This window comes from Aotus nancymaae, unplaced genomic scaffold (assembly GCF_030222135.1).
Source record: "Aotus nancymaae isolate 86718 unplaced genomic scaffold, 86718_ANA_hifiasm-v0.15.2.pri h1tg000016l, whole genome shotgun sequence".
In the NCBI taxonomy this organism is placed as follows: Eukaryota; Metazoa; Chordata; class Mammalia; order Primates; family Aotidae; genus Aotus; species Aotus nancymaae.
The window spans coordinates 7,339,055-7,362,763 of record NW_026988428.1 but is presented as its reverse complement, the minus strand read 5'-3'; the positions used below and the strand labels follow the sequence as shown (position 1 = coordinate 7,362,763).

Below are 23,709 nucleotides of genomic sequence, written 5' to 3'. Positions count from 1 at the left end.
CTCGAGCGCCAGACCCGAGGCCTCGCGGAACTCGAGCCCTGGAGAGCGCGCGGCCCCGCCCCTACTTTCCCCGCCAGCCCCGTCGCAACGGTCTCGGCACGCAGGCGCGGTGGCGCGCGTGGGGGGGCGGGGGCGGGGCGCGTGCGGGTTCCACTTAAATACGAGCGGAGGGGGCGGCGCGCGGCCGCCGCGGCGCTGCTACTCAGTAAGAGTGGGTCTTCTTGTCTCCGCGTGGCGCCATCCTCGAGCCGCCCTTCGCCTGGCGGCTGCGGCCGGAGGGAGCGGAGGCGAGCGGGAGGCGAGCTCCATGGAGAGCGGCGGACGCCCCTGCAGAGGCGGCGCCTTCATCTCGGCAGCTCGGCTCCAGTGACCCGGGCTCGCGCCCCGTCCCGCCCGCGTCAGTGCGGCCGCCCGCCCCGGGACTAACCGGCCTCGCCGCGCCTCCTGCACCGACCAGCGCGCCCGGCTCCCCTGCGCCCGACTCACCCTCGCCCCCACTTCCCGGCGGGGTGGCGGCGCCCGGGTCCTCGCGGCGGCGGCCGGAGCAGCAGCGGCAGCAGGAGCCCGCCTCTATGATGAAGTTCAAGCCCAACCAGACGCGGACCTACGACCGCGAGGGCTTCAAGAAGCGGGCGGCGTGCCTGTGCTTCCGGAGCGAGCAGGAGGACGAGGTAGGGCGCCCGGCGCGCACGCTGCCCTCCGGGGCGCCGGGTCTGGGGCCCGGGTCCTTCCCCTCCCGGGGTCCCCGCCCGGGCGCGGGCTACGGGGCTGGGAGGGATTAGCCCCCTTCCGCCCTCCCTCCCTCGCTCCTTCTTTCCTTTCTCGGGGCTGATAGAGGAGACAAAGGGGCTCGCCCAGCCCCATGTTCTCCATCTGGGCACTCGAGAAGGCGCCTGGTCCCCGGGAAGGTCCCGGGCCGTGTAAGTCTCGCCTAGCGGGAGTCACCATCTTAACCTGCGAATTGAGTTGAAAGCCGGATAAACCTCGAGTGCTCAGCGAGAGGAGGGTGGAAATGGCGTGAGTGTTGCAGCAGAGCCCTCGTGCCTCTTTTACATATTTTCCTTCCATGTTACAGCCGTTTGCGGTCTCGAATTCGATCGGAGCATGTTTGTGGAGTAGCAGACAGTCCTCGTGCTTCGAAATGACCCCTCAGTGTAGTCTTGGCAATTCTTGGGGGTCCATGAACCCGCCAGCTGTTGGCATAATTATGCTTCATTTTGAAAACGCCCTCCCCTTCTTAAAGTTTTCGGACCGCAGAAAGATGGTTAGTGAAAAATATGGAATGCCAGACGGGAGACGATGGACTAGAGATGGGTAAAGCTGCCATTTTCAGACAGTAATCTCCAGCTCTCAGCTTGTATGTAAAGGCTCCTTTACTTGGCTCTTTGGCTTGACATCTGGAAAGGAGCAGCCTTTCTCGTTGTGAGAGCAGTCCTCCTCGTGTAATTTACCCATCTGCATTGGGCTGAGAATGAGACCCTTTCCCTGGAGAGCGATTTTTACTTATTTAAGTCATATTTATTTAAAATGGCTCACTGTTTAAGTTCGCTTAGGGCAATAGTAGCCTTTTAGTATTGCCATTCTTGAGATAATTACACAGGGAAAAAATTAACATTCTGAGTTCTGTTTCCATAACCAACCGTGTATAAAATACTAGGCTAAAGCTGGAGATGGGAGTTTAATGGCTTCCTTACTGCTAGTCCGTGTAGTTGTGATGAGTATAATATACACTCAGTGGCTTAGTTCTTGAAAAATGTTAACAGAAAGTGCTCGAAATTTGCTCTTTAAACCCTTGTTTTGCCTTTATTTTTTTTAAAAAGAAACCAAGCCCTTTAGATGGTTTGCTCTGTGCTCACTCATAGCCTTTATGTGTTAGACCTGAATCCCAAAGGAGTGCCCAGAGAAACATGGTCCCAGCCTTTGAGATGGGTCTGCTTAGGAGAGCTAGAAACTGCAAAGGGAAAGGTTATTAACTTTTACAAAATGAACAAGACAACAAGCATTAAGTGTGTTCTGTAAAAAAAAAAAAAAAAAGATAAGGCCTTAGCCGAAAGGCCATGTTGAGGCAAAGTAGTAAACTTGAAATATAAAAGAAATGATAGCCAGAAGGAATCAAGATAGGTCAAGGGTCTTGTCTGGCGCCCTCAGTATTGTATAATGATATTCTTAATTGAGTGCTTACAATGTGCCAGGCACTGCCAGGAGAAAATTTTATACTTTTACTTCTTTTAACACTGCGAGGTAACGAGGTTATTCCCATTTTATAGGTGAGGAGTTAGTTGCAGCGTGTAAGTACTTGCCCAAATGACACAATTAAGAAGTGGGAGAGTCAGGATTCAGGGTCTTGTTGAATGAGATTTTTGTGAGGCTAAGTTTGGAAGCTTTTCTGAAAGTGGCGACTGAAGTATTGCCATAATGTAAACTTGGAATTCAGGCTTTGTAAAAATACTAGACTGTAGGGGAAAATGTGAGTGATAGAAGGAAATTGAAATGATGATCTAGGCCGGGCACGGTGGCTCACACCTGTAATCCCAGCACTTTGGGAGGCCGAGGTGGGCGGATCACCTGAGGTTCAGAGTTCGAGACCAGCCTGACCAATATGGTGAAACCCTGTCTCTAAAAAAATAATAATAATTTAAAAAAAAAAAGGAATTTGAAATGATGATCTGTATTGTGCTTATGGTAAAGCAAAGTCTGATAGAAGCTTTAGGAATTACTTGAGCAATAACCATAAATGATTTTTATGCTTGGATATTGTTTCTACTGTAATAAATGCTGAATTCACAGCCTCTGGTTGAGTCAAGAGACAGTGTCGTTACGTAAGGTGAAGTAGGGAGCAAGTTTCAGAGAATGTATTAGAGAAATCCATTGTGAAAAACTTTGTAAATCTGATAACCTGTAGGTTGAGAATCGAAGTGAGTTATCTTATTAGAGGATATGATCTGAGGGAAGGCTCTAGAATTCTCTTAAGTGAAATGCACAGCCAACTTTAACATCTGGTTTAGCTCTTCAGAATCTTCATTTCTGTGGTTGTGTGGTTCTTTCTATTACATGATGACTATGGAATAAACTCTTATTAGCTTTCCTGGACATCCTACTGCTTCTCTATGAATTTGTCTTCACTGTGTTGAAATTGCATTGCCGGACTTCCAAGGACAGGCTAGAAAACCAGCTTGAACCCACCTCTTAGTTAATAGGTGAGAATTGTTTCCCTCTACTGGATGAAGAACACCTACATCCTGGTTAGGAGATTTAAATATATGTTTTGTTTGAGGATGAAATGTTTATATAGAGTACAAATGGAAGTAGAAGAGTAACTGCAGTTCGACCCCAAAAAAGCTATGTGGCGCTCCCATCTGGCTGTTCTTGTACTGAAGTTCTCAGTAAGTCCCTACTTTAGAACAGATTGTTCTAGGAAAGAAGGTTGTTCTAAGAGCAGAGAGAGCAGAGTTATTCTTTTAAGGTGGCTTTATAAAGTAAATATTTCCCATTTTATCTTTTTCTGCTCTGTAGGGTAAATAAGTATTAGCATTTGTATAGGAAGAAATTAGGTAGCAGAAGTAACCTATTCCAAGGTCACAGAAGCTGGCAGATCCTTTCAAGCTCAGATCCTTTGTTTCTAAATGTTTTGTTTATTTGACCTACCTCCCCAGTTAGTTATTCCTGTGGGGAAGCACTCTCAGTTTCAGCAGCTGGGCTTCTAGACAGGCCCACAACTAATTCCCCTGTAGAGTAGCTGGTTACTGTGATTATGCAGTGAAAGATGACAGTGTTTTTACAAATAGGTAATCAGAATGGATTCTTTTGAGTGTATTTGCATATATGATAGTTTGAACAGGGAATGAAGAGATGCAGTCTCAGCTCCTAAGAAACATTCTGTAGGGGAAGATTGGACAAGTGATTGATGGAGAGGGAAATAAAGTAAGTGAAAAGTGTGGTTAGGTGTTCTGGGATTAAGATCTGTGAGTCATTTGGAGTTGGATTTGGATGACTGGGAAAGGAGGGACCAGGCATCCCAAATAGAGCAAGACTTGGGCCTGTGATAGATTTGGCTGCAGCTTAGGGATAGCATAGAATAAGTAATGGTAATAGAAAAATATGCAACACTTCAAATGCAAGGTAAAGAAGTTGCAACGCAAGAAAGAAACTCTTAGTTTTGAACAAAGAACATTTAGATTTTAGATGTATTCAAGCTTGAGAGTGATCTGGCAGCAAAATGGGATAGACTGCTAAGGGGAGAAGTAGAATGACTCTATCCTGGGTGGAATCCAGACGTAGATGCAAGAGGGGCATTCACGGATTAGTCTTAAGAACTAACCACTACAGGCCGGGCACAGTGGCTCACGCCTGTAATCCCAGCACTTTGGGAGGTCAAGGCGGGTGAATCACCTAAGGTCAAGTGTTTGAGACCAGCCTGGCCAACCTGGCAAAACCCCGTCTCTATTAAAAATACAAAATAGAGGCCGGGCGCGGTGGCTCAAGCCTGTAATCCCAGCACTTTGGGAGGCCGAGGTGGGTGGATCACGAGGTCGAGAGATCGAGACCATCCTGGTCAACATTGTGAAACCCCGTCTCTACTAATACAAAAAAAAAATTAGCTGGGCACGGTGGCGCGTGCCTATAATCCCAGCTACTCAGGAGGCTGAGGCAGGAGAATTGCCTGAACCCAGGAGGCGGAGGTTGCGGTGAGCCGAGATGGCGCCATTGCACTCCAGCCTGGGTAACAAGAGCGAGACTCCGTCTCAAAAAAAAAAAAAAAAAAAAAAAAAAAAAAAAAAAAAAAAAATACAAAATAGAAAAACTAACCAGGCGTGGTGGTGTGTGCCTATAATCCCAGCTACTCAGAAGGCTGAGGGATGATAACTGCTTGAACCTGGGAGACAGAGGTTGCAGTGAGGTGAGATCATGCCATTGTACTCCAGCCTGGCCAGCAGGGCAAGACCCCGTTTCCCAAAAAAAAAAAATCTCCACTAGCATTTCTCAACAGTCAGTCCACCCTTTTCATACATGTACTCTGGGGCTCATAGTTCTTCAGCGTTAAGTCCTTGAAGGTATTTGTTTGAAATGGAGACCACTTTCATCAAAGTTATGTATTACCAAAGGTAGCCTTTTTTGAACATAGGAAAGTGTCACCAACCTGTTCATCTGTGCCTCCAGCTCTCCCAGACCTAAAGAAGGGCTTCCTCAGTCATTAAACCAGGCACTAATGTAGAATTTGCATTGGATTGTTTTTTTTTTTTCTTAGGGTCTTGGTAGAACTCAAGCATTTCTTTAATTGAAAAAAGGCTTATTCCCCTCACTTTAAAACACTGACCTGCTTGCTAAAAATGTCATGGTCAACCTGACATTATTGATAATACTTATCTGCCAATCCCATATAAGTTAGAGCTAAACATAGTTTAGCAAAAGGAAGTGTTATTTCTGGTCTGCTGTGCCTCTGTAGTCCAAAAAGTAGTACTAATTTGCTTAATAATAGTAGGTAGCTGTTTCGCATGTATCAAAACATTTTCATAACCTATGTTCTTTTAAAATGTCTATGTTTGTGCATTGTGGGTGTTCCTAATAACGCTGCTGGCCTAATTCTGGCTAAATTTCTATGAAACAGTTAAGCATAGTAGAAGTAGGTTAATATGTAGTTTTAATCATTCATGATGTCCTGATTCATGATAATTTGGGAAGAAGGAACAGCATCCTCAAAACAGTTTCTAAATAGGCCAGGTGCAGTGGCTCACGCCTATAATCCCAGCACTTTGGGAGGCCAAGGTGGGTGGATCACCTGAAGTCAGGGGTTCAAGACCAGCCTGGGCAACATGGCAAAACCCCTTCTCTACTAAAAATACAAAAACTAGCCAGGTGTGGTGGTGCATGCCTGTAGTCCCAGCTACTCTGGAGGGTGAGGCAGGAGAATTGTTTGAACCCAGGAGGTGGAGGTTCAGTGAGCTGAGATTATGCCACTGCACTCCAGCTTGGGCGACAGAGCAAGACTCCGTCTCAGAAACTACAAACAGTTGCTAAATAGCTACAATTTTCAAAATAAAACTCTTCAGTCTTAGGGATCACTTGAAGTTCTCTGGATGGCTCCTTTCCTCCTCTACCGTAGAACAGAAGTGGTGTCTGTAGTGGTCGGAGTTCCTAGGGCCAAGCCATGACAATAGCAGCTTTAAGGGTAAAAGCTGAAATGCAAATGGGAATTCAGGGCCCAGGGACCTACAGCCTCTGAAGGCATAACTGCATCACATAACCCTTGAACAGCATTTTTTAGTTATCACCCTCTTATACATACCCAGTGAAGAGGGCCCTTTGGGTGATAAAGGGAATAGCTTCTATACAATAGACCAGGGGTGCCCAATCTTCTAGCTGGGCCTCATTGGAAAAATTGTCTTGCGTCATACATAAAATACACTAACATTAATGATAGCTGATGAGCTAAAAAAGTAATAATTGCAAAAGTATTACATAATGTTTTAAGGAAGTTTACAAATTTGTGTTTGGCTACATTCCGAGCCATCCTGGGCTGCATGCAGTCCACAGGCCACAGATTGGGCAAGCTTGTGATAGGTCATTCTAATTCACAGACAAACTTGTCCAGTAAGAGTTAGGGCTGGTTCCATGTTGACTCCTGTCAATATGTTTTTTTTTTTAAGAGTCTCACTCTGTCCCCCAGGCTGGAGTGCAGTGGCATGACCTCGGTTAACTGCAACCTCCGCCTCCCAGGTTCTAGCGATTCTCCTGCCTCAGCCTTCCAGGTACCTGGGATTACAGGTACACACCACCACATCCGGCTAATTTTTGTATTTTTAGTAGAGATGGTGGTCTCACCATGTTGGCCAAGCTGGCCTCGAACTCCTGACCTCAGGTGATCCATCCATCTCAGCCTACCAAAGTGCTGGCATTACAGGTGTCAGCCACTGCACCTGGCCAATACACTATTTTCACTTTTTTTTTTTAATATTTTTTACTTTTAATTTTCTTTTGTTTTTCTTATTTTTCTTTTTTCTTTTGCCCTCTGAAGTGAATGAATTGAACCAAACAATACACTGTTTTTAAAGTGATGAATGCTTCTCTCCAAATGCTTAAAACCTTAGGTATCTAGAAAAAGAGAAAATAACTCTTCAACAGTGCCAGGTGAGTGGTGTTTTATTCTAGTAATTGTCTAATACATGGAAAGAGGGAGTAAGACTCAGTAGTGTAGTACGAAGAATGCTTAGGTGAAGATAGGTTGAATAGAGTAGGAAGAGATGTCTTCACTTTTCACCACACTAATAGTGTTGGCTTTGGGGTCTGAGTGTGCTCCAAGTCTGGCTCTGCGACCTGGTGGAATGAGTAGCCTCCTTTTCATAAATCTTTCCTATGGTCTCTGATTTTTCTGGAAGGCTGGAATTCTTCCATTTCTGTCATCACTAATGTAACAGACTGGCATATTGATAGATACAGAAAATCTAATATACTCAGAGAAAGGAATCTTAAACCTGTGAATGACCATGTATGGCTATCAGTTGTTGGTGTGTCTTTGTGGAATGAACTTTTATAACCCATCTTTAGAGCATTAGTTAGCATGCTAACTATACTAGTAGATTTGGGGGTGTTATCAAAATGTATAGATGGCTGTTGTGTGCTTTTAGAGGGAGTATTGAATAGTAATGCATTGTGATAGGGTTCTAGAGATTTAGATTCTTTCACTGTTTGTAGAAGGGGCTTAGGAGCAGCTGCCCATTATTTGAAATCAATGCTATTGCAAGAAAAGCAACCATTATGTTTATGTTGCTGTGACTCTGTAAATGACTTCCCCAAAACAAACCAAAAAAAACCTTTACGATAAATTGTGCTGAAATTTAATTTTAGATTTCTGCATGTATAGAAGATTTTATGTGTATACATACATACATATATATATATATATATATATTTTTTTGAGATGGAATTTCACTCTTGTTGCCCAGGCTGGAGTGCGATGGCACGATTTTGACTTACGGCAACCTCTGCCTCCTGGGTTCAAGTGATTCTCCTGTCTCAGCCTCCCAAGTAGCTGGGATTACAGGTGCACACCACTACACTCAGCTAATTTTATATTTTTAGTAGAGATGGAGTTCTCCGTGTTGGTCAGGCTGGTCTCAAACTCCTGACCTCAGGTGATCCACCCACCTTGGCTTCCCAAAGTGTTGGGATTACAGGCGTGAGCCACCTTGCTCAGCCTTTTTTTTTTTTCTTTTTGAGATAGAATCTCACTCAATATAGAGTGCAGTGGCAAAATCATGGCTCACTGCAGCCTCAACTTCCCAGGTTCAGGTGGTTCTCCCACCTCAGCCTCCCAAGTATTTTGGACTACAGGCACATGCCACCATGCCTAGCTAGCTAATTTATTATTATTTTTTTATTATTTATTTTTATTTTTTTTGTAGAGACAGGGTCGCCCTGTGTTGTCTAGGCTGGTCTTGAACTCCTGGACTCAATCTGTCTGCCTTGGCTTCCCCAAGCACTGGGATTACAGGTGTCAGCCATTGTGCCTGGCCTATAGAAGATATTAATAGTTCAGGCTTGGTGCAGTGGCTCACATCTGTAATCTCAGCACTTTGGGAGGCTGAGGTGGGTGGATCATTTGAGGTCAGGAGTTCAAAACCAGCCTGGCCAACATGGTGAAACCCCATTTCTACTAAAAATACAAAAAGATGAGTTGAACATGGTGGCGTGCACCTGTAATCCCAGCTACTCAGGAGGCTGAGGCAGGAGAATCGCTTTAACCCAGGCTGCAAAGATTGCAGTGAGTCGAGATCACACCCATTGCATTCCAACCCGGGTGACAGAGGGAGACCCTGTCTTGGGGGGAAAAAAAAAGAAGCTATTAATAGTTCAATTTTCTCACAGTTTTAGTAGAAAAGACATAATGAAGCTGAAAAATGTGAGTATATAACTAGTAAAAACTCTGACTGCTGAGAACTAGTATTTCAAATTTATGTAAGAAACAAAATTTCCAATATTAGCTATACTAGATACTTTCATCAGTCTCAAAAAAATTTTTGTGGAACACTTAAAATTTGTATTAACAGATTCGTCAAATCTTTTCTCTAGGTTAGAAAACTCTTCTTGGATAATGAAAGTATGCCTTCTTAGGTGGGTGCGGTGGCTCATGCCTGTAATCCCAGGACTTTTGGAGGCCAAGGCTGGCAGATCACCAGAGGGCAGGAGTTGGAAACCAGCCTGACCAACATGGCAAAACCCCATCTCTACTAAAAATACTAAAAATACTAAAAATTAGCCAGGTGTGGTGGTGCATGCCTGTCATCCCTGTAAGCCCAGGTACTAGGGAGACTGAGGCAGGAGAATCGCTTGAACCCGGGAGGCAGAGGTTGCAATGAGCCAAGATTGCACCACTGCACTCCAGTCTGGACAACAAGAGCGAAACTCTGTCTCCAAAAAAAAAAAAAAAGAAAAAAGTATGCCTTCTTATTAATTTTGGCCTCTGAAAATAATACTGAATGGACTCTGATTGTTTTTTATTATTATTTTGAGACAGAGTCTCACTGTGTTACCCAGGCTGGAGTGCAGTGGTGCAATCTCAGCTCACTGCAACCTTCACCTCCTGGATTCAAGCAGTTCTGCCTCAGCCTTCTGAGTAGCTGGGATTACAGGCATGCACCACCTTTCCTAGCTAATTTTTGTATTTTTAGTAGAGAACGGGGTTTTACCATGTTGGCCAGGCTAGTCTCGAACTCCTGACCTCAAGTGATCTCCCACCTTGGCCTCCCAAAATGCTGGGAATACAAGTGTGAGCCACTGCACCCAGCTGGACTCTTGATTGTTTCATTTGCATGCTCTTTATACAACTGTTTTTTCAAGCTGAATTACTTTAGTCTTTCTATAAAAACGTAGTCCAGAAAAATCTACATTGATGATTTTCATCTTCAGCCGATTCCAAGTGACTTCAGGAGAAAAGCTGTAATTCTTGAGTTCTTGAAAGTTCTGGAGTGACAACGTGCCACTACGATGCAACTCCCCACCACCACCCCCAATTTTTCTTTTACAATCCCAGGCTTTTTACCTTGTTGAAATGTTCTGGAAACAGAAATGGTCATAAAGCACTGAACAATAGAGCAGGTGTGGTGGATCTTAGGAAACACTGGGTTTTCATCTTAATCTCAACCCCCTGCCTAAAAACAGTTGTTAGTGTCCTCTGTTGTTGGCCTAATTAAAATATAAACATGCTCCAGTGTGATACCAACATTTTTTCATCTATAGTGGTCTAGATCTAGTGCTAGGAACTGCTTCCAAGTGCATGACAGACCCCAGGTAATCACAGGATGGCCTTGCTTAAGTTGGCCTTAAGTTAAAAACCTGTTCAGTCACTATTATTGGGGTGGGTGGCAGGAAGGGGACTGTTTTAACTGTCCTTCTCTCTACTAATGCTGTTCATATTTTTCCACCCTGGCAAACATATGCCATCATCCAGTCTGTTCTCTTGTCTGGAGTGTATCGCTCAGTTCTTGCTCACTCTTAGTCACTGCCTTCTCCCCACCGTCATCCCCCAAATGTGGTCTTGCCCTCATTTGAACTCCCAAATGAACTATTCAAGATGAGTAGGCAGGTACTTAATGAAACATACAGACTTTCAAGTCTATCACCATCACATCTGTATGAGACCTCTTTTCATAAACTAGTTGTATAGATGGCCAGTCATTTCTGTGCCACAGATATTAAGTACTCATTTAAAGTGATCATTTTATGAAAAGATATTTGAAGTTAATGGTTTGACTGAATTTAGTCTTTCTGGGATGTCAAGGGACTCTTGGATGATAAATTGTTGGATTAGGCTAAATAGTTTGTCCAAAATTTGTATTGATATAGATTTATATAGATGTATGTGTTCTTGCAGTTTTTAGCCACAAAATATTGAGCATGCTATGTGACTTGACTTCAACCCTACCGCCAAGAATATAAGCTCTTTGAGAGAAAGATGTATATTCAGTATCTTTTCTTTCTTTCTTTTTTTTTTTTTTTTTATTAAAGACGGGGTTTCACACCATGTTGGTCAGGCTGGTCTTTAACTCCTGACCTCAGGTGATCCGCCTGCCTTGGCCTCCAAAGTGCTTGGATTACAGGCGTGAGCCACCATTCCCAGCCTCATTATCTTTTCAACGCTTATAATTCCTGTTCAGTATCACACAATTAGTAGATAAGGAACAAAATCAGCAACTTCTTTCTCCACAGTGCTTCTCCTTAAGGTGGAGAGCTTGTGCTGAATTGTTACCTTTTGACAGGAGTCAGTCTGTTCTGTCTCCTAGAGATTGAAGATGGTAAAGACAAAAGTGAATGGATTTAGTCTGGATACCATGTACATGATGCTTCTTTCCTGCTAGCCCATTTTCATGATTCGGATTTTCTTTTGAAAAGCGTTTTAAAGTGGTAAGGTTTGGCATGAAAATTAAAAGTGGATAAATAACTAAGAGTTACATATTTTACCTGGTCTGAAAAGATATACCATTAATTGGCTGTAGATGTCTAATACGTGGCCCTTGAGATGAGTACTTGAAATATGACTGGACTAAGGAATTGAATTTTACATTTTATTTAATCTTAAAAAGCCATATGATGCTAGTGGTGACTGTGTTAGATAATGCAGCTTTAGAGCTTCAAAAGCATGAAAAGTTCAAAAGTAGCAGAGTTTAGGATAGACTGGAATTAATTGGCAGATCAAGGACAGTTATATCTGCAGGTTTGTCAATTTAGTTGAGAAGACAAGTGCTTAATGAAACATACTAGATTTCAAAACTACCATCACCAAAAGTTGGATATTAGCAAATCTGCCTTAAGCTAGTAGTTTAGATGTGAATCATTTCTGGACCATAGATAATTACTTATTTAAACTGACCGTTTGGTTTGGTTTGGTTTTTTTGTTCTTTAGAAAGATCTATTTGGTTGGGCTTGGTGGCTCATGCCTAGAATCCCAGCACTTTGGGAGGCCAAGGTGGTTGGATCACCTGAGGTCAAGAGTTCGAGACCAGAATGACCAACATGGAGAAACCTTTTTTCTACTAAAAATACAAAAATTATCCAGGCATAGTGGTGTACACCTGTAATCCCAGTTATTTAGGAGGCTGAAGCAGGTGGATCGCTTGAACCTGGGAAGTGGAGGTTGCTGTGAGCCAAGATTGTGCCATTGCACTCCAGCCTGGAAAAAAAAAAATGAAAAATACATTTGAAGTTAATGGTTTGATCAAATATTTTCTTGTTGGATTATCAAGGGATTCTTGCACCATAAATTCTTGGATTATGCTAAATCACTTGTCAAATTTATATACTGTTTTCATGAGGCTTTCTAAAAAGTAATTTATAAGAGATGTTGAGACACAAGGGTTCCATGTTACTGACTTTTGGAAGAAAAGTTTAGTCATGCTGATGTCTTGTAGATGCAGGTTTGCTTTTAAATCTGAAGCATAGGCCGAGCATGGTGGCTCACATCTGTAATCCCAACACTTTGGGAGGCTGAGGCGGGTAGATGTCAGGAGTTCAAGACCAGCCTGGTAAAGATGGTGAAACCCCATCTCTACTAAAAGTACAAAAATTAGCCAGGGGTGGTGGTGGGCGCCTGTAATCCCAGCTACTCGGGAGGCTGAGGCAGAGAATTGCTTGAACTCGGGAGGTGGAGGTTGCAGTGAGCAGAGATTGCGCCACTGCACTCCAGCCTGGGCGACAGCGAAACTCTGTCTCAAAAAAAAAAAATCTGAAGCATAAAATATTTGTTCAGAAAAGCAGACACAGCTTACTAGTACTAATGGGTTTTCAACATTCTTAATCTCCTATGATTTAGCTCTGTCTTGGAGAACTGGAAACATCATAGTCATTGACCTAGATACACGAGACTTTGCATTTTATTTATTCGGGACTGTAACATTTTGAATATGGATGATTTTGAAACTCCCTATTTACTAAGTGATGATGTACTTTTCAGGTGGCTAGCCACCTGCATTATGTCCCATTATTAAGGTAATCCAGGAAGTTGCTTAGAGAGCATAGAATTGTGTAACAAGAATTTCATCTAAGCAATAAAACCAGTTTATCCCTAACCCATACCTAGTGACCAGTAAAAGAGGCCTCTAACTCTCCAGTCCAGACCAGTAGTTGCTGTTTACTTTTCCAGTGATGCAAGACAAACCGTTAACATTTTTATTGAACTTAAAAACTTCCATACACTTGCCAGTCTTGATAGAGGGTCAATGCCTTTGATTGCCATAGATCCTCAGTATGCCTCCAATTTTGAATAAAATACAAAGGTTTTAGAATCTGATTTGTAGTTTCTCTGTTTAAAGTAGACTTTGAACTTAGAGATCCTTGCATGCTCTTTTGCATTTTTAATTTTCCTTTTCTAATTTTCTATAATAGTCTCATCTGCGTGTAATTTGATAATCTATTAGCCCACTTTTTTTTTTTTTTTTTTTTTAAGACAGTCTTACTCTGTTGCCCAGGCTGGAGTGCAGTGGCGTGATCACAGGTGACTGCAGCCTGGACCTCCTGGGCTCAGGTGATACTTTCCACCACAGTCTTCTGAGTAGCTAGGATTACAGGCACAAGTCACCATGCATGGCTAATTTTTCTATTTTTTGCAGAGGGGGTTTTGCCATGTTGCCCAGGCTGGATGGCCTCAAACTCCCCTTAGTTCAAGCAATCTGCCCATCTTGGCCTCCCAAAGTGCTGGGATTATAGGCGTGAGCCACCATGCCCGGCCTAGAGTGCTGCTTTTCTAATGAGGGGGTTCTATGCCTAAATAGATATTCTCTTTAAACTCAGCATTTTGGGGGCTTGAGAGAAACGTGGGAATTGCTAAACTATTGTCAGCTTGAAACTTTCCAGTTAGGAAAAGTTGAGTTCCTGGCAACTTATGGCAAATAGGAGAGGACTCCTGTGCTGGCTGTGAACTGTTAAAGACCAGCTGCCCCTGCCAGCAGGGAGGGAGCAGGGCAGATAAGGGTGCTGGCGTGCGTTAAAAAAAAGAAAAGGTCATGGCTCTTGCCTGGGTGACAGGGCGAAACTTCATCTCAAAAAAACAGCAACAACAAAAAGTACAAAAATTAGCCAGGCATGGTGGTGGGTGCCTATAGTCCCAGCTGCTTGGGATGCTGGAGTGAGAGGATCACTTGAGCCTGGGAAGTGAAAGCTGCAGTCAGCAGAGATTGTACCATTGCACTCCAACCTGGATGTCCAAGTGAGACCCTGTCTCAATCATCATCATCATCATCATCATCATCATCTTCATCATCTTCTCTTTCCACACTGGGAATTAAACTTCATGATAAATCCTATGTGTTTTCCAGGGAGAACTGTTTAAATTTCCTTGAAGGCATGCCGGGCGCGGTGGCTCACGCCCGTAATCCCAGCACTTTGGGAGGCCAAGGCAGACGGATCACCTGAGGTCAGGAGTTCGAGACCATCCTGGCCAACGTGGAGAAACCCCATCTCTTAAAAAAAAAAAAAAAAATTTCCTTGAAGGCAGTATACTAAGATAATTTTGTGGACACTTTTGTTCAAATTGGTTTATTTTTATTTTTTATATTTTTGAGCCACTCTGTAACCCAGGTTGGAGTGTGGCAGCACAATCTTGGCTCACTGCAATCTTCACGTCCTGAGTTCAAGTGATTCTCATGCCTCAGCCTCCTGAGTAGCTGAGACTACAGGAATGTGCCACCATACCCAGCTGATTGTTGTATTTTTAGTAGAGATGGGGTTTCACCATGTTGGCCAGGCTGGTCTTGAACCCCTACCCTAGATCTGCCTGCTTCATCCTCCCAAAGTGCTGAGATTATAGGTGTGAGCCACCACGCCCATCTCAAGCTGATTTTAACTTAGTGAAATTCAGCCTAAGCTAGCCCACAGGGTTTGTTTTTTTTTTTTGAGATAGAGTCTAGCTTTGTTGCCCAGACTGGAGTGTAGTGGTGCAATCTCAGCTCACTGCAACCTCTGCCTCCCAGGTTCAAGTGATTCTCCTGTCTCAGCCTCCTGAGTAGCTGGGATTACTGGTGCCCGCCACCATACCCAGCTAATTTTCTGTATTTTTAGTAGAGATGGGGTTTCACCATGTTGGCCAGGCTGGTCTCAAACTCCTGACCTCAGGTGATCTGCCTACTTCAGCCTCCCAAAGTGTTGGAATTACAGGTGTGAGCCACCTCGCCTGGCCACATTTCAGTCTTATACTGTTCTTGGTCAGGGGTCCATAGTGACTTTTCCAAATTAAGGGCCAGATAACCATTTTAAGTTTTGAGGGCCACACAGTCTCTGTCACAACTACTTTGACTCTGCTGTTGATTCACTGAAGCAACCATAGACAATATGTAAAAATGAGTAAGTGTGACTAGATTCTAATAATTTCATCTGTGGATGCTGAAATTTGAATTTCATGTAACTAAAATGTGAAAATATTTTTGGCTCACAGACTTCCTAAAAACAGGTGGTGGGCTGCAGATTGCCAGTCCTGTTCTAGATCATAAGTGACAGCTGCCTGTTAGCAGAATGAAGTGACTTTTGCCCATGTATGTAGGTTTAAAATATGAAGGATGCTTCTTGCCACCTAATCAAAACTGTAACAGGCATTCTATATCAAGATTCGGCTTTATGTGCATTTCCCTATTTCTTTCTCACATATCTGTTATCTTCTTAGTTTTTTTTTTTTTTTTTTTTTTTTTTTTAGGTGAGGAAACAAAGTAACCTACCTATGGTCATGTCCTTAAATTTGGAAGATTCCATCACTAAAGGAACTTATTACCACAGACCTCAGTGCATACAACTCTATGGCTAACAAGCCAAGTTTCTGTTTTTATCCTTTGTTAGTATCCAACAATTCAAGAGTTACCAATTGAATCTGGTAGTTTAAATGATTTTATTAGATACAGAGTGATTTGGTAGTGTGACCATTTTTTAATTTTTTTTTTTAGAGACAGGGTCTCACTATGTTGCCCAGGCTGGATTGCAGTGACTGTTCACAGGCGAGATCCCACTACTGATCAGCATGGGAGTTTTGACCTGCTCCGTTTCCGACCTGAGTCGGTTCACCTCTCCTTAGGCAACCTGATGGTCCCCGCTCCCGGGAGGTCACCATAATGATGCCGAACTTAGTGCAGATACCCGATCGGCATAGTGCACTACAGCCCAGAACTCCTGGGCTCAAGCAATCCTCCCACCTCAGCCTCCCGAGTAGCTGGGACTACAGGCACGCACCACCACGCCCAGCGTGACCATGTTAATATTGAATTCTGATTTCAGAAAGATGGTGTTTAACAAAGGTTGTCAGTTGCATTTTTGTGGAATAATGCATACCCCTAATAATTATAATGAAATTTTAAAATGGATTATTCTAGAATTGAGTTACAACCTTGCAAAGGTTTGAGAATGTTGTTCATGTACAGAGTGCTTCTCAGGCTGAAAGTATACAGTTAACGGTTCACCTTACAGGTGCTGCTGGTGAGTAGCAGCCGGTACCCAGACCAGTGGATTGTCCCAGGAGGAGGAATGGAGCCTGAGGAGGAACCTGGCGGTGCTGCTGTGAGGGAAGTTTATGAGGAGGTGAGATGTTCTTTCACACAAATTCTGTTTTGGAGTTTTAGAAACAAGGCCCTTTGCTATGTAACATTAAGACAAGGAGACAGATCCAGGAGTCCTTTTTGTTGCCTGATGCAACTTTATTTGTAACTTTTTTTTTTTTTTTTGAGATGGAGTCTCACTCTGCCACCCAGGCTGGAGTGCAGTGGGATTACAGGGGCATGCCACCGCATCTGGCTGATTTTTGTATTTTTAGCAGACACGAGGTTTCACCATGTTGGCCAGACTGGTCTTGAACTCCTGACCTCAGGTGATACGCCCGCCTGGGCCTCCCAAAGTGCTGGGATTACAGGTGTAAGCCACCACGCCCAGCCTTAATTTTTGCATTTTTAATAGGAACAGGATTTCATCATGTTGGCCAGGCTGGTCTCGAACTCCTGACCTCAAGTGATCCACCCATTTTGGCCTCCCAAAGTGCTGGGATTACAGGCATGAGCCATAGCACCCAGCCAGAAATTCTAATTTTTAATCAGTTCTTGCTACTTATGAAATAAATGACAATAAAAACTTCACAGAAGCAGGAAGATAGTGAGTTGGTATGGGGAGGGATATTGTATTTAGATTTAAGTAAATAGCCAGAGTATAACATGTATGTATTATATATATTTTGTTATAAAAAGTTCAATATTTTATATTTCATCTTTTTTTAATAGGCTGGAGTCAAAGGAAAACTAGGCAGACTTCTGGGCATATTTGAGGTGAGTTGCTGATAATAGAATTAATGATTTCCTAATCAGCTAAATAATCTGGCAACAACCTGATCAGACTAGCAGTAGGTAGTAAGTCCAAGATTAGGTAGGGAGGGAAGTAAAAGCCACTTTTTCATATGCCATCACTTTTATCTATTTATTTTTTTTTTTGAAATAGAGTCTCACTTTATCACCCAGGCTGGAGTGCAGTGGCGCGATCTTGGCTCACTGCAACCTCTGCCTCCTGGGTTCAAGCAGTTCTCCTGCCTCAGCCTCCCAAGTAGCTGGGACTTAAGGTGCACACCACCATACCCAGCTGATTTTTGTATTATTAGTAGACAGGGGTATCACCATGTTGGTCAGGATGGTCTCAATCTCTTGACCTCATGATCCACCCACCTCCCAAAGTGCTGGGATTGCAGGCGTGAGCCAAAGCGCCTGGCTGCCATCACTTTTATACAGCATTATTATGGTAGTGATTACTTCTGTTTGATAATACAGTGCAGCCAATACTGAAATGTTTCTCTTTGTCCACTGTAGACTGTTTAGGGTGAAGATCTTTTAGGAGGTATGGTAATTTTAGTATGACTTAAGTGCTTAGGTCTCATGTATTTTATCTGGAAACGTCCCCATCCTCCTTAGCAAATAATATTATATGATATACGTAATGACTTAAAGGATGTATATCCCAGGTACATAGAGCATGCTGAAAGAATAGAATTCTCTTTCACATATTCTCTTATTAACGGGAGCAGAATAGAATTTTCAGGGATAGGCACTCTCTAGAAGGCAGGGAGAGAGGGGGTCAGATGTATTTTCTTCCAAGATTCAGAACTAGATACATAGTATACCAGAAACCATGGTCACTTTCCCTCTTTCAGGGAACTATTTATAGGTTAGTTCCGTCTTTATAGTAGAACCATATAAATTTTATTTTTAAGCCTTAGGAATTCAGAAAAAAATCCTGATTTTGCTGAAATCGGGATTTCACTTGGTAGAATTGATGATGACTTTTACTGGAATACAGTAATTATTAAGAGTAAAGTCAGTCATTCAGGTAGAATTAAGTATTTTCCAGAATTCAGCAGTTGCTTCAGTCGATTAAATAGCACCATCTCCTGGTTAAACTGTAAAACATATTGAGGTTTTTACAAATAAGACTTTGTCAGTACACTGACAAGGTTTTTTGTTTTTTGGTTTTTTTTGCTACGGAGTTTCACTCTTACTACCTATGCTGGAGTGCAATGGTGTGATCTCAGCTCACTGCAACCTCTGCCTCCCGGGTTCAAGTGATTCTCCTGCCTCAGCCTCCCAAGTAGCTGGGATTACGGGCATGCACTACCACGCCCAGCTAATTTCATATTTTTAGTAGAGATGGGATTTCACCATGTTGGCCAGGCTCGTCTTGAACTCCTGATCTCAGGTGATCCGCCCACCTTGGCCTCCAAAAATGCTGAGATTACAGGCATGAGCCACCACACCCTGCAGTGCTGACAAGGTTTTTGAAGAAAACATCTCACATTATAAATTAAAGCTTAAATAATATGGGAAGGTAACAGTATTAAGTGCTTTACAAATACTGTTTAACAGGAAATGTCAATCAAAAAATACCTGTCCCCTTAGAAAATATAAGGGAAAATTGGATTGCCCTGCCCATTTATCCTAGTGATTTTAATGAATTTGTGAATATAGCATAATAAATGTATTTACTTATCAGACATAGAACTAAGACAACCAGGCTGGGCGTGGTGGCTCACGGCTGTAAACCTAGCACTTTGGGAGGCCAAGGTGGGTGGATCACCTGAGGTCAGGAGTTCAAGACCAGCCTGGCCAATGTGGTGAAACCCCATCTCTATTAAAAATACAAAAATTAACTGGGTGTGATGGTGCACACCTATAATCCCAGCTACTTGGGAGGCTGAGGCAGGAGGATCACTTGAACCCAGGGGGGACGGAGGATGCAGTGAGCAGAGAGCACACCACTGCAGTCCAGCCTGGACTCCATTTCAAAAAATAATAATGAAAGATGTGTTAAGTGACAGTTGCCTCTAATTTATTGTTCTTATTCCTTCTCAGATAGAAAAATATAATCTGTCCCAGATATAAAAATCCACTGTTTTGAGTGGATTATTTAGCTTGTGGCCATGATATCAGGACAATTACGTAGATTATGGCAAAAAGGCTGACTTTAATTAGGACGAAGGAAGGCCAACTTGTTTAATTTTTAACCTAGATACAAGCTCAGGGGCCTGTTTTTTAGTTATTATTATTATTTTGAGATGTGGTATCGCTCTATCATCCAGGCTGGAGTGCAGTGGCATGATCTGGACTCACTGCCACATCTGCCTCCTGGGCTCAAGCGATCCTTCCACTTCAGCCTCCCAAGTAGCTGGCATGTGCCACCATGCCTGGCTAATACTTTTGTATTTTTAGTAGAGACAGGGTTTCACCATGTTGGCCAGGCTGGGCTCAAACTCCTGACCTCAAGTGATCTGCCCGCCTTAGCCTCCCAAACACTAGGATTATAGGACTAGGATTATAGGCGGGAGCTGCCACGCTGGGCCTTGGGCTGTTCTTTATGCTCAACTTGATAAGCCTGCAGGAGGAGTGCTTAAAGGAACTGGTTCTTTTTTTGCTCTTACACAGGTCCTAAAGGAAGCAGTTTTCCATGGCATTGAAAGGTTGTCAGGATTGGCCCCAGGGAAGAGGGGATAGGATAAAAACTATGGGAATGCAGGTCTATTATTTGATAAGATTCTATTCAACTCAAGATTTTCTTTATGAAAATAACATCAGATATACAGAAATCAGAAAAGTTTAGTACTGGAGGCTGGGTACTCATGCCTGTAAGCTCAGTTTTTGGGAAGGCCAAAGCAGGAGTTTGAGACCAGTCCGGGCCACACCTCTACACTTCTACAAAAAAAAGGTAGTATTGAAAGCCAGTTTCACCACCAGTAGTGATGAAGCTCTACTTCTGGTCTTGTATCTTTTTAATTTTTAAATTTTTTGTCTTATATATAAAATCACTTTTGTGCTGGACTATACAACTGAATATACTTGTCTATGCTGGGAAATTGTTAACGCTAATCAGCAGTATGCCAGACTAATTTTTTTCCCTTGGAAAATGTGTCCAGGGCTAGTTCCTATAGATTAAAATGCATTTCTTTTTATATTCAAGCAGAACCAAGACCGAAAGCACAGAACATATGTTTATGTTCTGACAGTCACTGAAATATTGGAAGATTGGGAGGATTCTGTTAATATAGGTAAGTTCCATTTTTTTATCTGAATACTCTTAAGTCAGATGCTGTATTCCTGTGTCCAGTTTCTATCTTCGATTATTTCTGGTCACTTTTCATTTAGAGCAGGGAAGGTAATTCAGATGTAGAGATGCATATTCATCTTAATTCTTCCCCAACATATTGTTGTCTAAGCCATTTGTCAGGGAGTAAGTGGACGTTACTTATAGGATATGGCTTACTTTTTAAAATGGACTATTGTATAGTAACCAGTATCATTTTTTTCTCCAGGAAGGAAGAGAGAGTGGTTCAAAGTAGAAGATGCAATCAAAGTTCTTCAGTGTCATAAACCTGTACATGCAGAGTATCTGGAAAAGCTAAAGCTGGGTTGTTCCCCAGCCAATGGAAATTCCACGGTCCCTTCCCTTCCAGATAATAATGCCTTGTTTGTAACCACGGCACAGACCTCTGGGTTGCCATCTAGTGTAAGATAGAGAGAACTGGGAAAGCCTCTCCCGCCCTGTGCAGTCTCATAGGGAGAGGCTTCTTTCTTTTCCTTATCAAACATCTGAATGACGCTTGCAAACTGTCTGAATTTGCTATGCAAGGTTTTCAAACAATTTGCATGCTTTTCAGATGCTTTCAAATCTTTTTTAAAAAAATAGTGTAAAATATTTTAATAAGCCAAAGCCATGTGGAATTTTTTTTAGATGCCTTAACTGTGCCACACCCCACAACCCCCTATATTATTTTGGTTGTCTATTTCTCACAGCATATTTTCAGGTTTTTGTCCATTTGACATCAGTCTGTGGTTTGTTTTGTCATCAGATTACTTGTGGGTATACTTCCCCCAAAATTGTTTTCTCATTCACAGCATTAGCATATTCAGCAAATCCATCTGTCGTGGCAATGAAAAATACTATTGGTATTAAAGAAATCCATTCACCCCAAAACTTGTTTTATAGGATTACAGTTTTAATTCAGATTTTCCAGATTTGGCCTACTTCTGTATGATCCAATAATTATTTTGTCAAAGGGGTTAATTTGCCATTTTTGGGGATTTGTCGACTTCATTTGTCTGAATTTTCACAACTGGTATTATGTCACTAGCTATCTGATATGGCTATTTCCCTTGTAACTCAATAGTACCTTAACACAAAGTATAACTCTGTAGAGTTGGTGAATATTTTAGGGAAATATTAGCAAGATGCATGTAGTAAAGACATCATGAAAATTATATTCATGGAATTTGATTTAGCATGCTCAGTTGCCAGTTCCCATTATTGATACTCTCTTTTTACACAGAGTATCTTAGAACCATATTTCCTTCAATGTTAATTGCTCTTAAAATGTATTCTCAGTTATTTAATCTAGTGGCCCTCCATAGGAGGAGGAGTCTTGAAATCTAACTTTAAATGCCAGTCAGTGATGATTGCATCACCATTGAGTAAAATGGCCTTCCTGTTCAGCTGTTAGAGACTGAAGATTGTTAGGGCAGCTTAGAATGTCTCATCTTTTCTAGGTTGTCAACAGGTACTATTTGTCACATAACCTCGAGGCACTAGAATATATCTGAACTAAGAATTAACTCTTTTACTTTATACTCACTTAAAATCAAGAATCCCATCTAAAACACATAGGTAACTTACCTGAAACTCTGCACTTCCCCAACCAGGGCAGAAATGAGGTGGGAGAAGATTGACTAAGATGAGGGGTGGAGGAAAAGTAAAAGATCATTTTTTATATAGACTTCAGTCCTTTGTAAATATTGTAACTGAATATAGAGTAGAAAAAAGTATAGTTAAAACATTTGTTGTACAAATTACCCTTTAAAAATATAATTACTGCTAAAAATTAGAGCACCGTTACACTTCAGGAAAATTGGTGCCGTTCTGAAAATGAGATCTTGTGCCATAAATGCAGCTAAACTAAATATAAATGTTCACAAATTAATGCTGTCAAAGGAATGAGTAAAGCAGAAAAACTTTTAACCAGCGACATTTCATTCTAAAGTACGTAGTGTGATCAAACATAATCGTCCAGAATTTTTATATTTTTTCTTTGTATAGAGGTTACATATTCTGGGTGTTCTTTTATAAGGGAAACATTCTAAATCCCACAAATTGACACTTTCTATCTTCAATGGACTAAGATTTTTTTGGTCAGTAATCTCTGAAATTTCCTTAAATTATATACTTAACATAGCAGAGAAACTGGATTGTTTTTGTATATAAGACTGCTTCCACCTGAAATGCTGTCATCAGTAATGAGGGGTGGGGGCGTGCATATCTTGTACATGATATTCTTAGAGGTAATAAGGTAATAATGCATGAACTTATTTTATAAACTCTTGGACTATGTATTTGACATGTAAAATATGTACAGTATTAATGTCAGCCATCTCTTTAAAGTTAGCCTATAAATATTGTTGTATAATTTTCTTTGGTCAGAAACATTTGGACTAAATAGTGACAGTCAGGATTTTCAGTGCCATTAAGCAAACCACCTTTAGTCTATGCAACTAGCAAAAATCTGCATAATGTAACCATACAATTTTCACTTTAAATTTTACACGAGGGGTTCTTCACGATTCTTCTGGAACCCAGTCTAGCAAAATTAGAGGGAAGGCCCTAGGAACATTTATTTCTGTTAAATAGTTAACTCTACTGAATGTAACAAATAGTGTCTACTATCTCAATCCTCCAAAGTTTGCAGTGTTGGGACTGTCATTTGTGATTTTTTTTTTTTTTTTTTTTTTTGGTGGGGTAGTTGAATACAATTGGGCAGCTCAATTTTTCAGTTCCATGTGCCTCCCAAACAAAAAACAGAAAAGTAGTTTTCGTGAATTGACTTGCAGACAAACTGTCCTGCATGGTGTTATTTTCTAAACAGATGACATTTTCCAACTAGGCACATGCCATCCAATTTTCTGTCAATCACACTGTTATATATATGATGCAGCAGAACTGAAGGGGAAAAATGATTGTTGTATACACTGAATTGCTTTGCATGGTCTCATTTGAGATACTTGGTGTAAGAATCTTGACTTTTTTATATTTGGAAACATCAAATAAAAATGGAAAAAATGGTCATGGCTTTTTAAAAAAAAAAAAAAAACTGAAACAGATTTGCAAACCAGCTTTCTGAAACTTTAGGTAAGGTGTATGCTTTTAACTTTGAAATGTATATAAACACCCAGG

General features: G+C 41.9%; 1 protein-coding gene across 3 annotated transcripts; it reads left to right on the top strand.

The window, feature by feature from the left end:
• The first annotated feature begins 524 nt into the window (after nt 1-524).
• On the top strand, nt 525-23,597 carry NUDT4 (nudix hydrolase 4). Of its 3 annotated transcripts, none has more exons than XM_012469337.3 (5): nt 525-671; nt 16,435-16,545; nt 17,235-17,279; nt 20,452-20,536; nt 20,801-23,597. In XM_012469337.3, the coding sequence occupies exons 1-5, from the start codon at nt 573-575 to the stop codon at nt 21,001-21,003; spliced, it is 543 nt and encodes a 180-aa protein (XP_012324760.1). In that variant the 5' UTR covers nt 525-572; the 3' UTR covers nt 21,004-23,597. The 3 variants fall into 3 exon arrangements, with proteins under 3 accessions (XP_012324760.1, XP_012324759.1, XP_012324761.1); XM_012469336.3 differs by having other exon boundaries at nt 20,449-20,536; XM_012469338.3 differs by lacking the exon at nt 525-671 and adding an exon at nt 7,101-7,125 and having other exon boundaries at nt 20,449-20,536.
• The last annotated feature ends 112 nt before the right edge of the window (nt 23,598-23,709 follow it).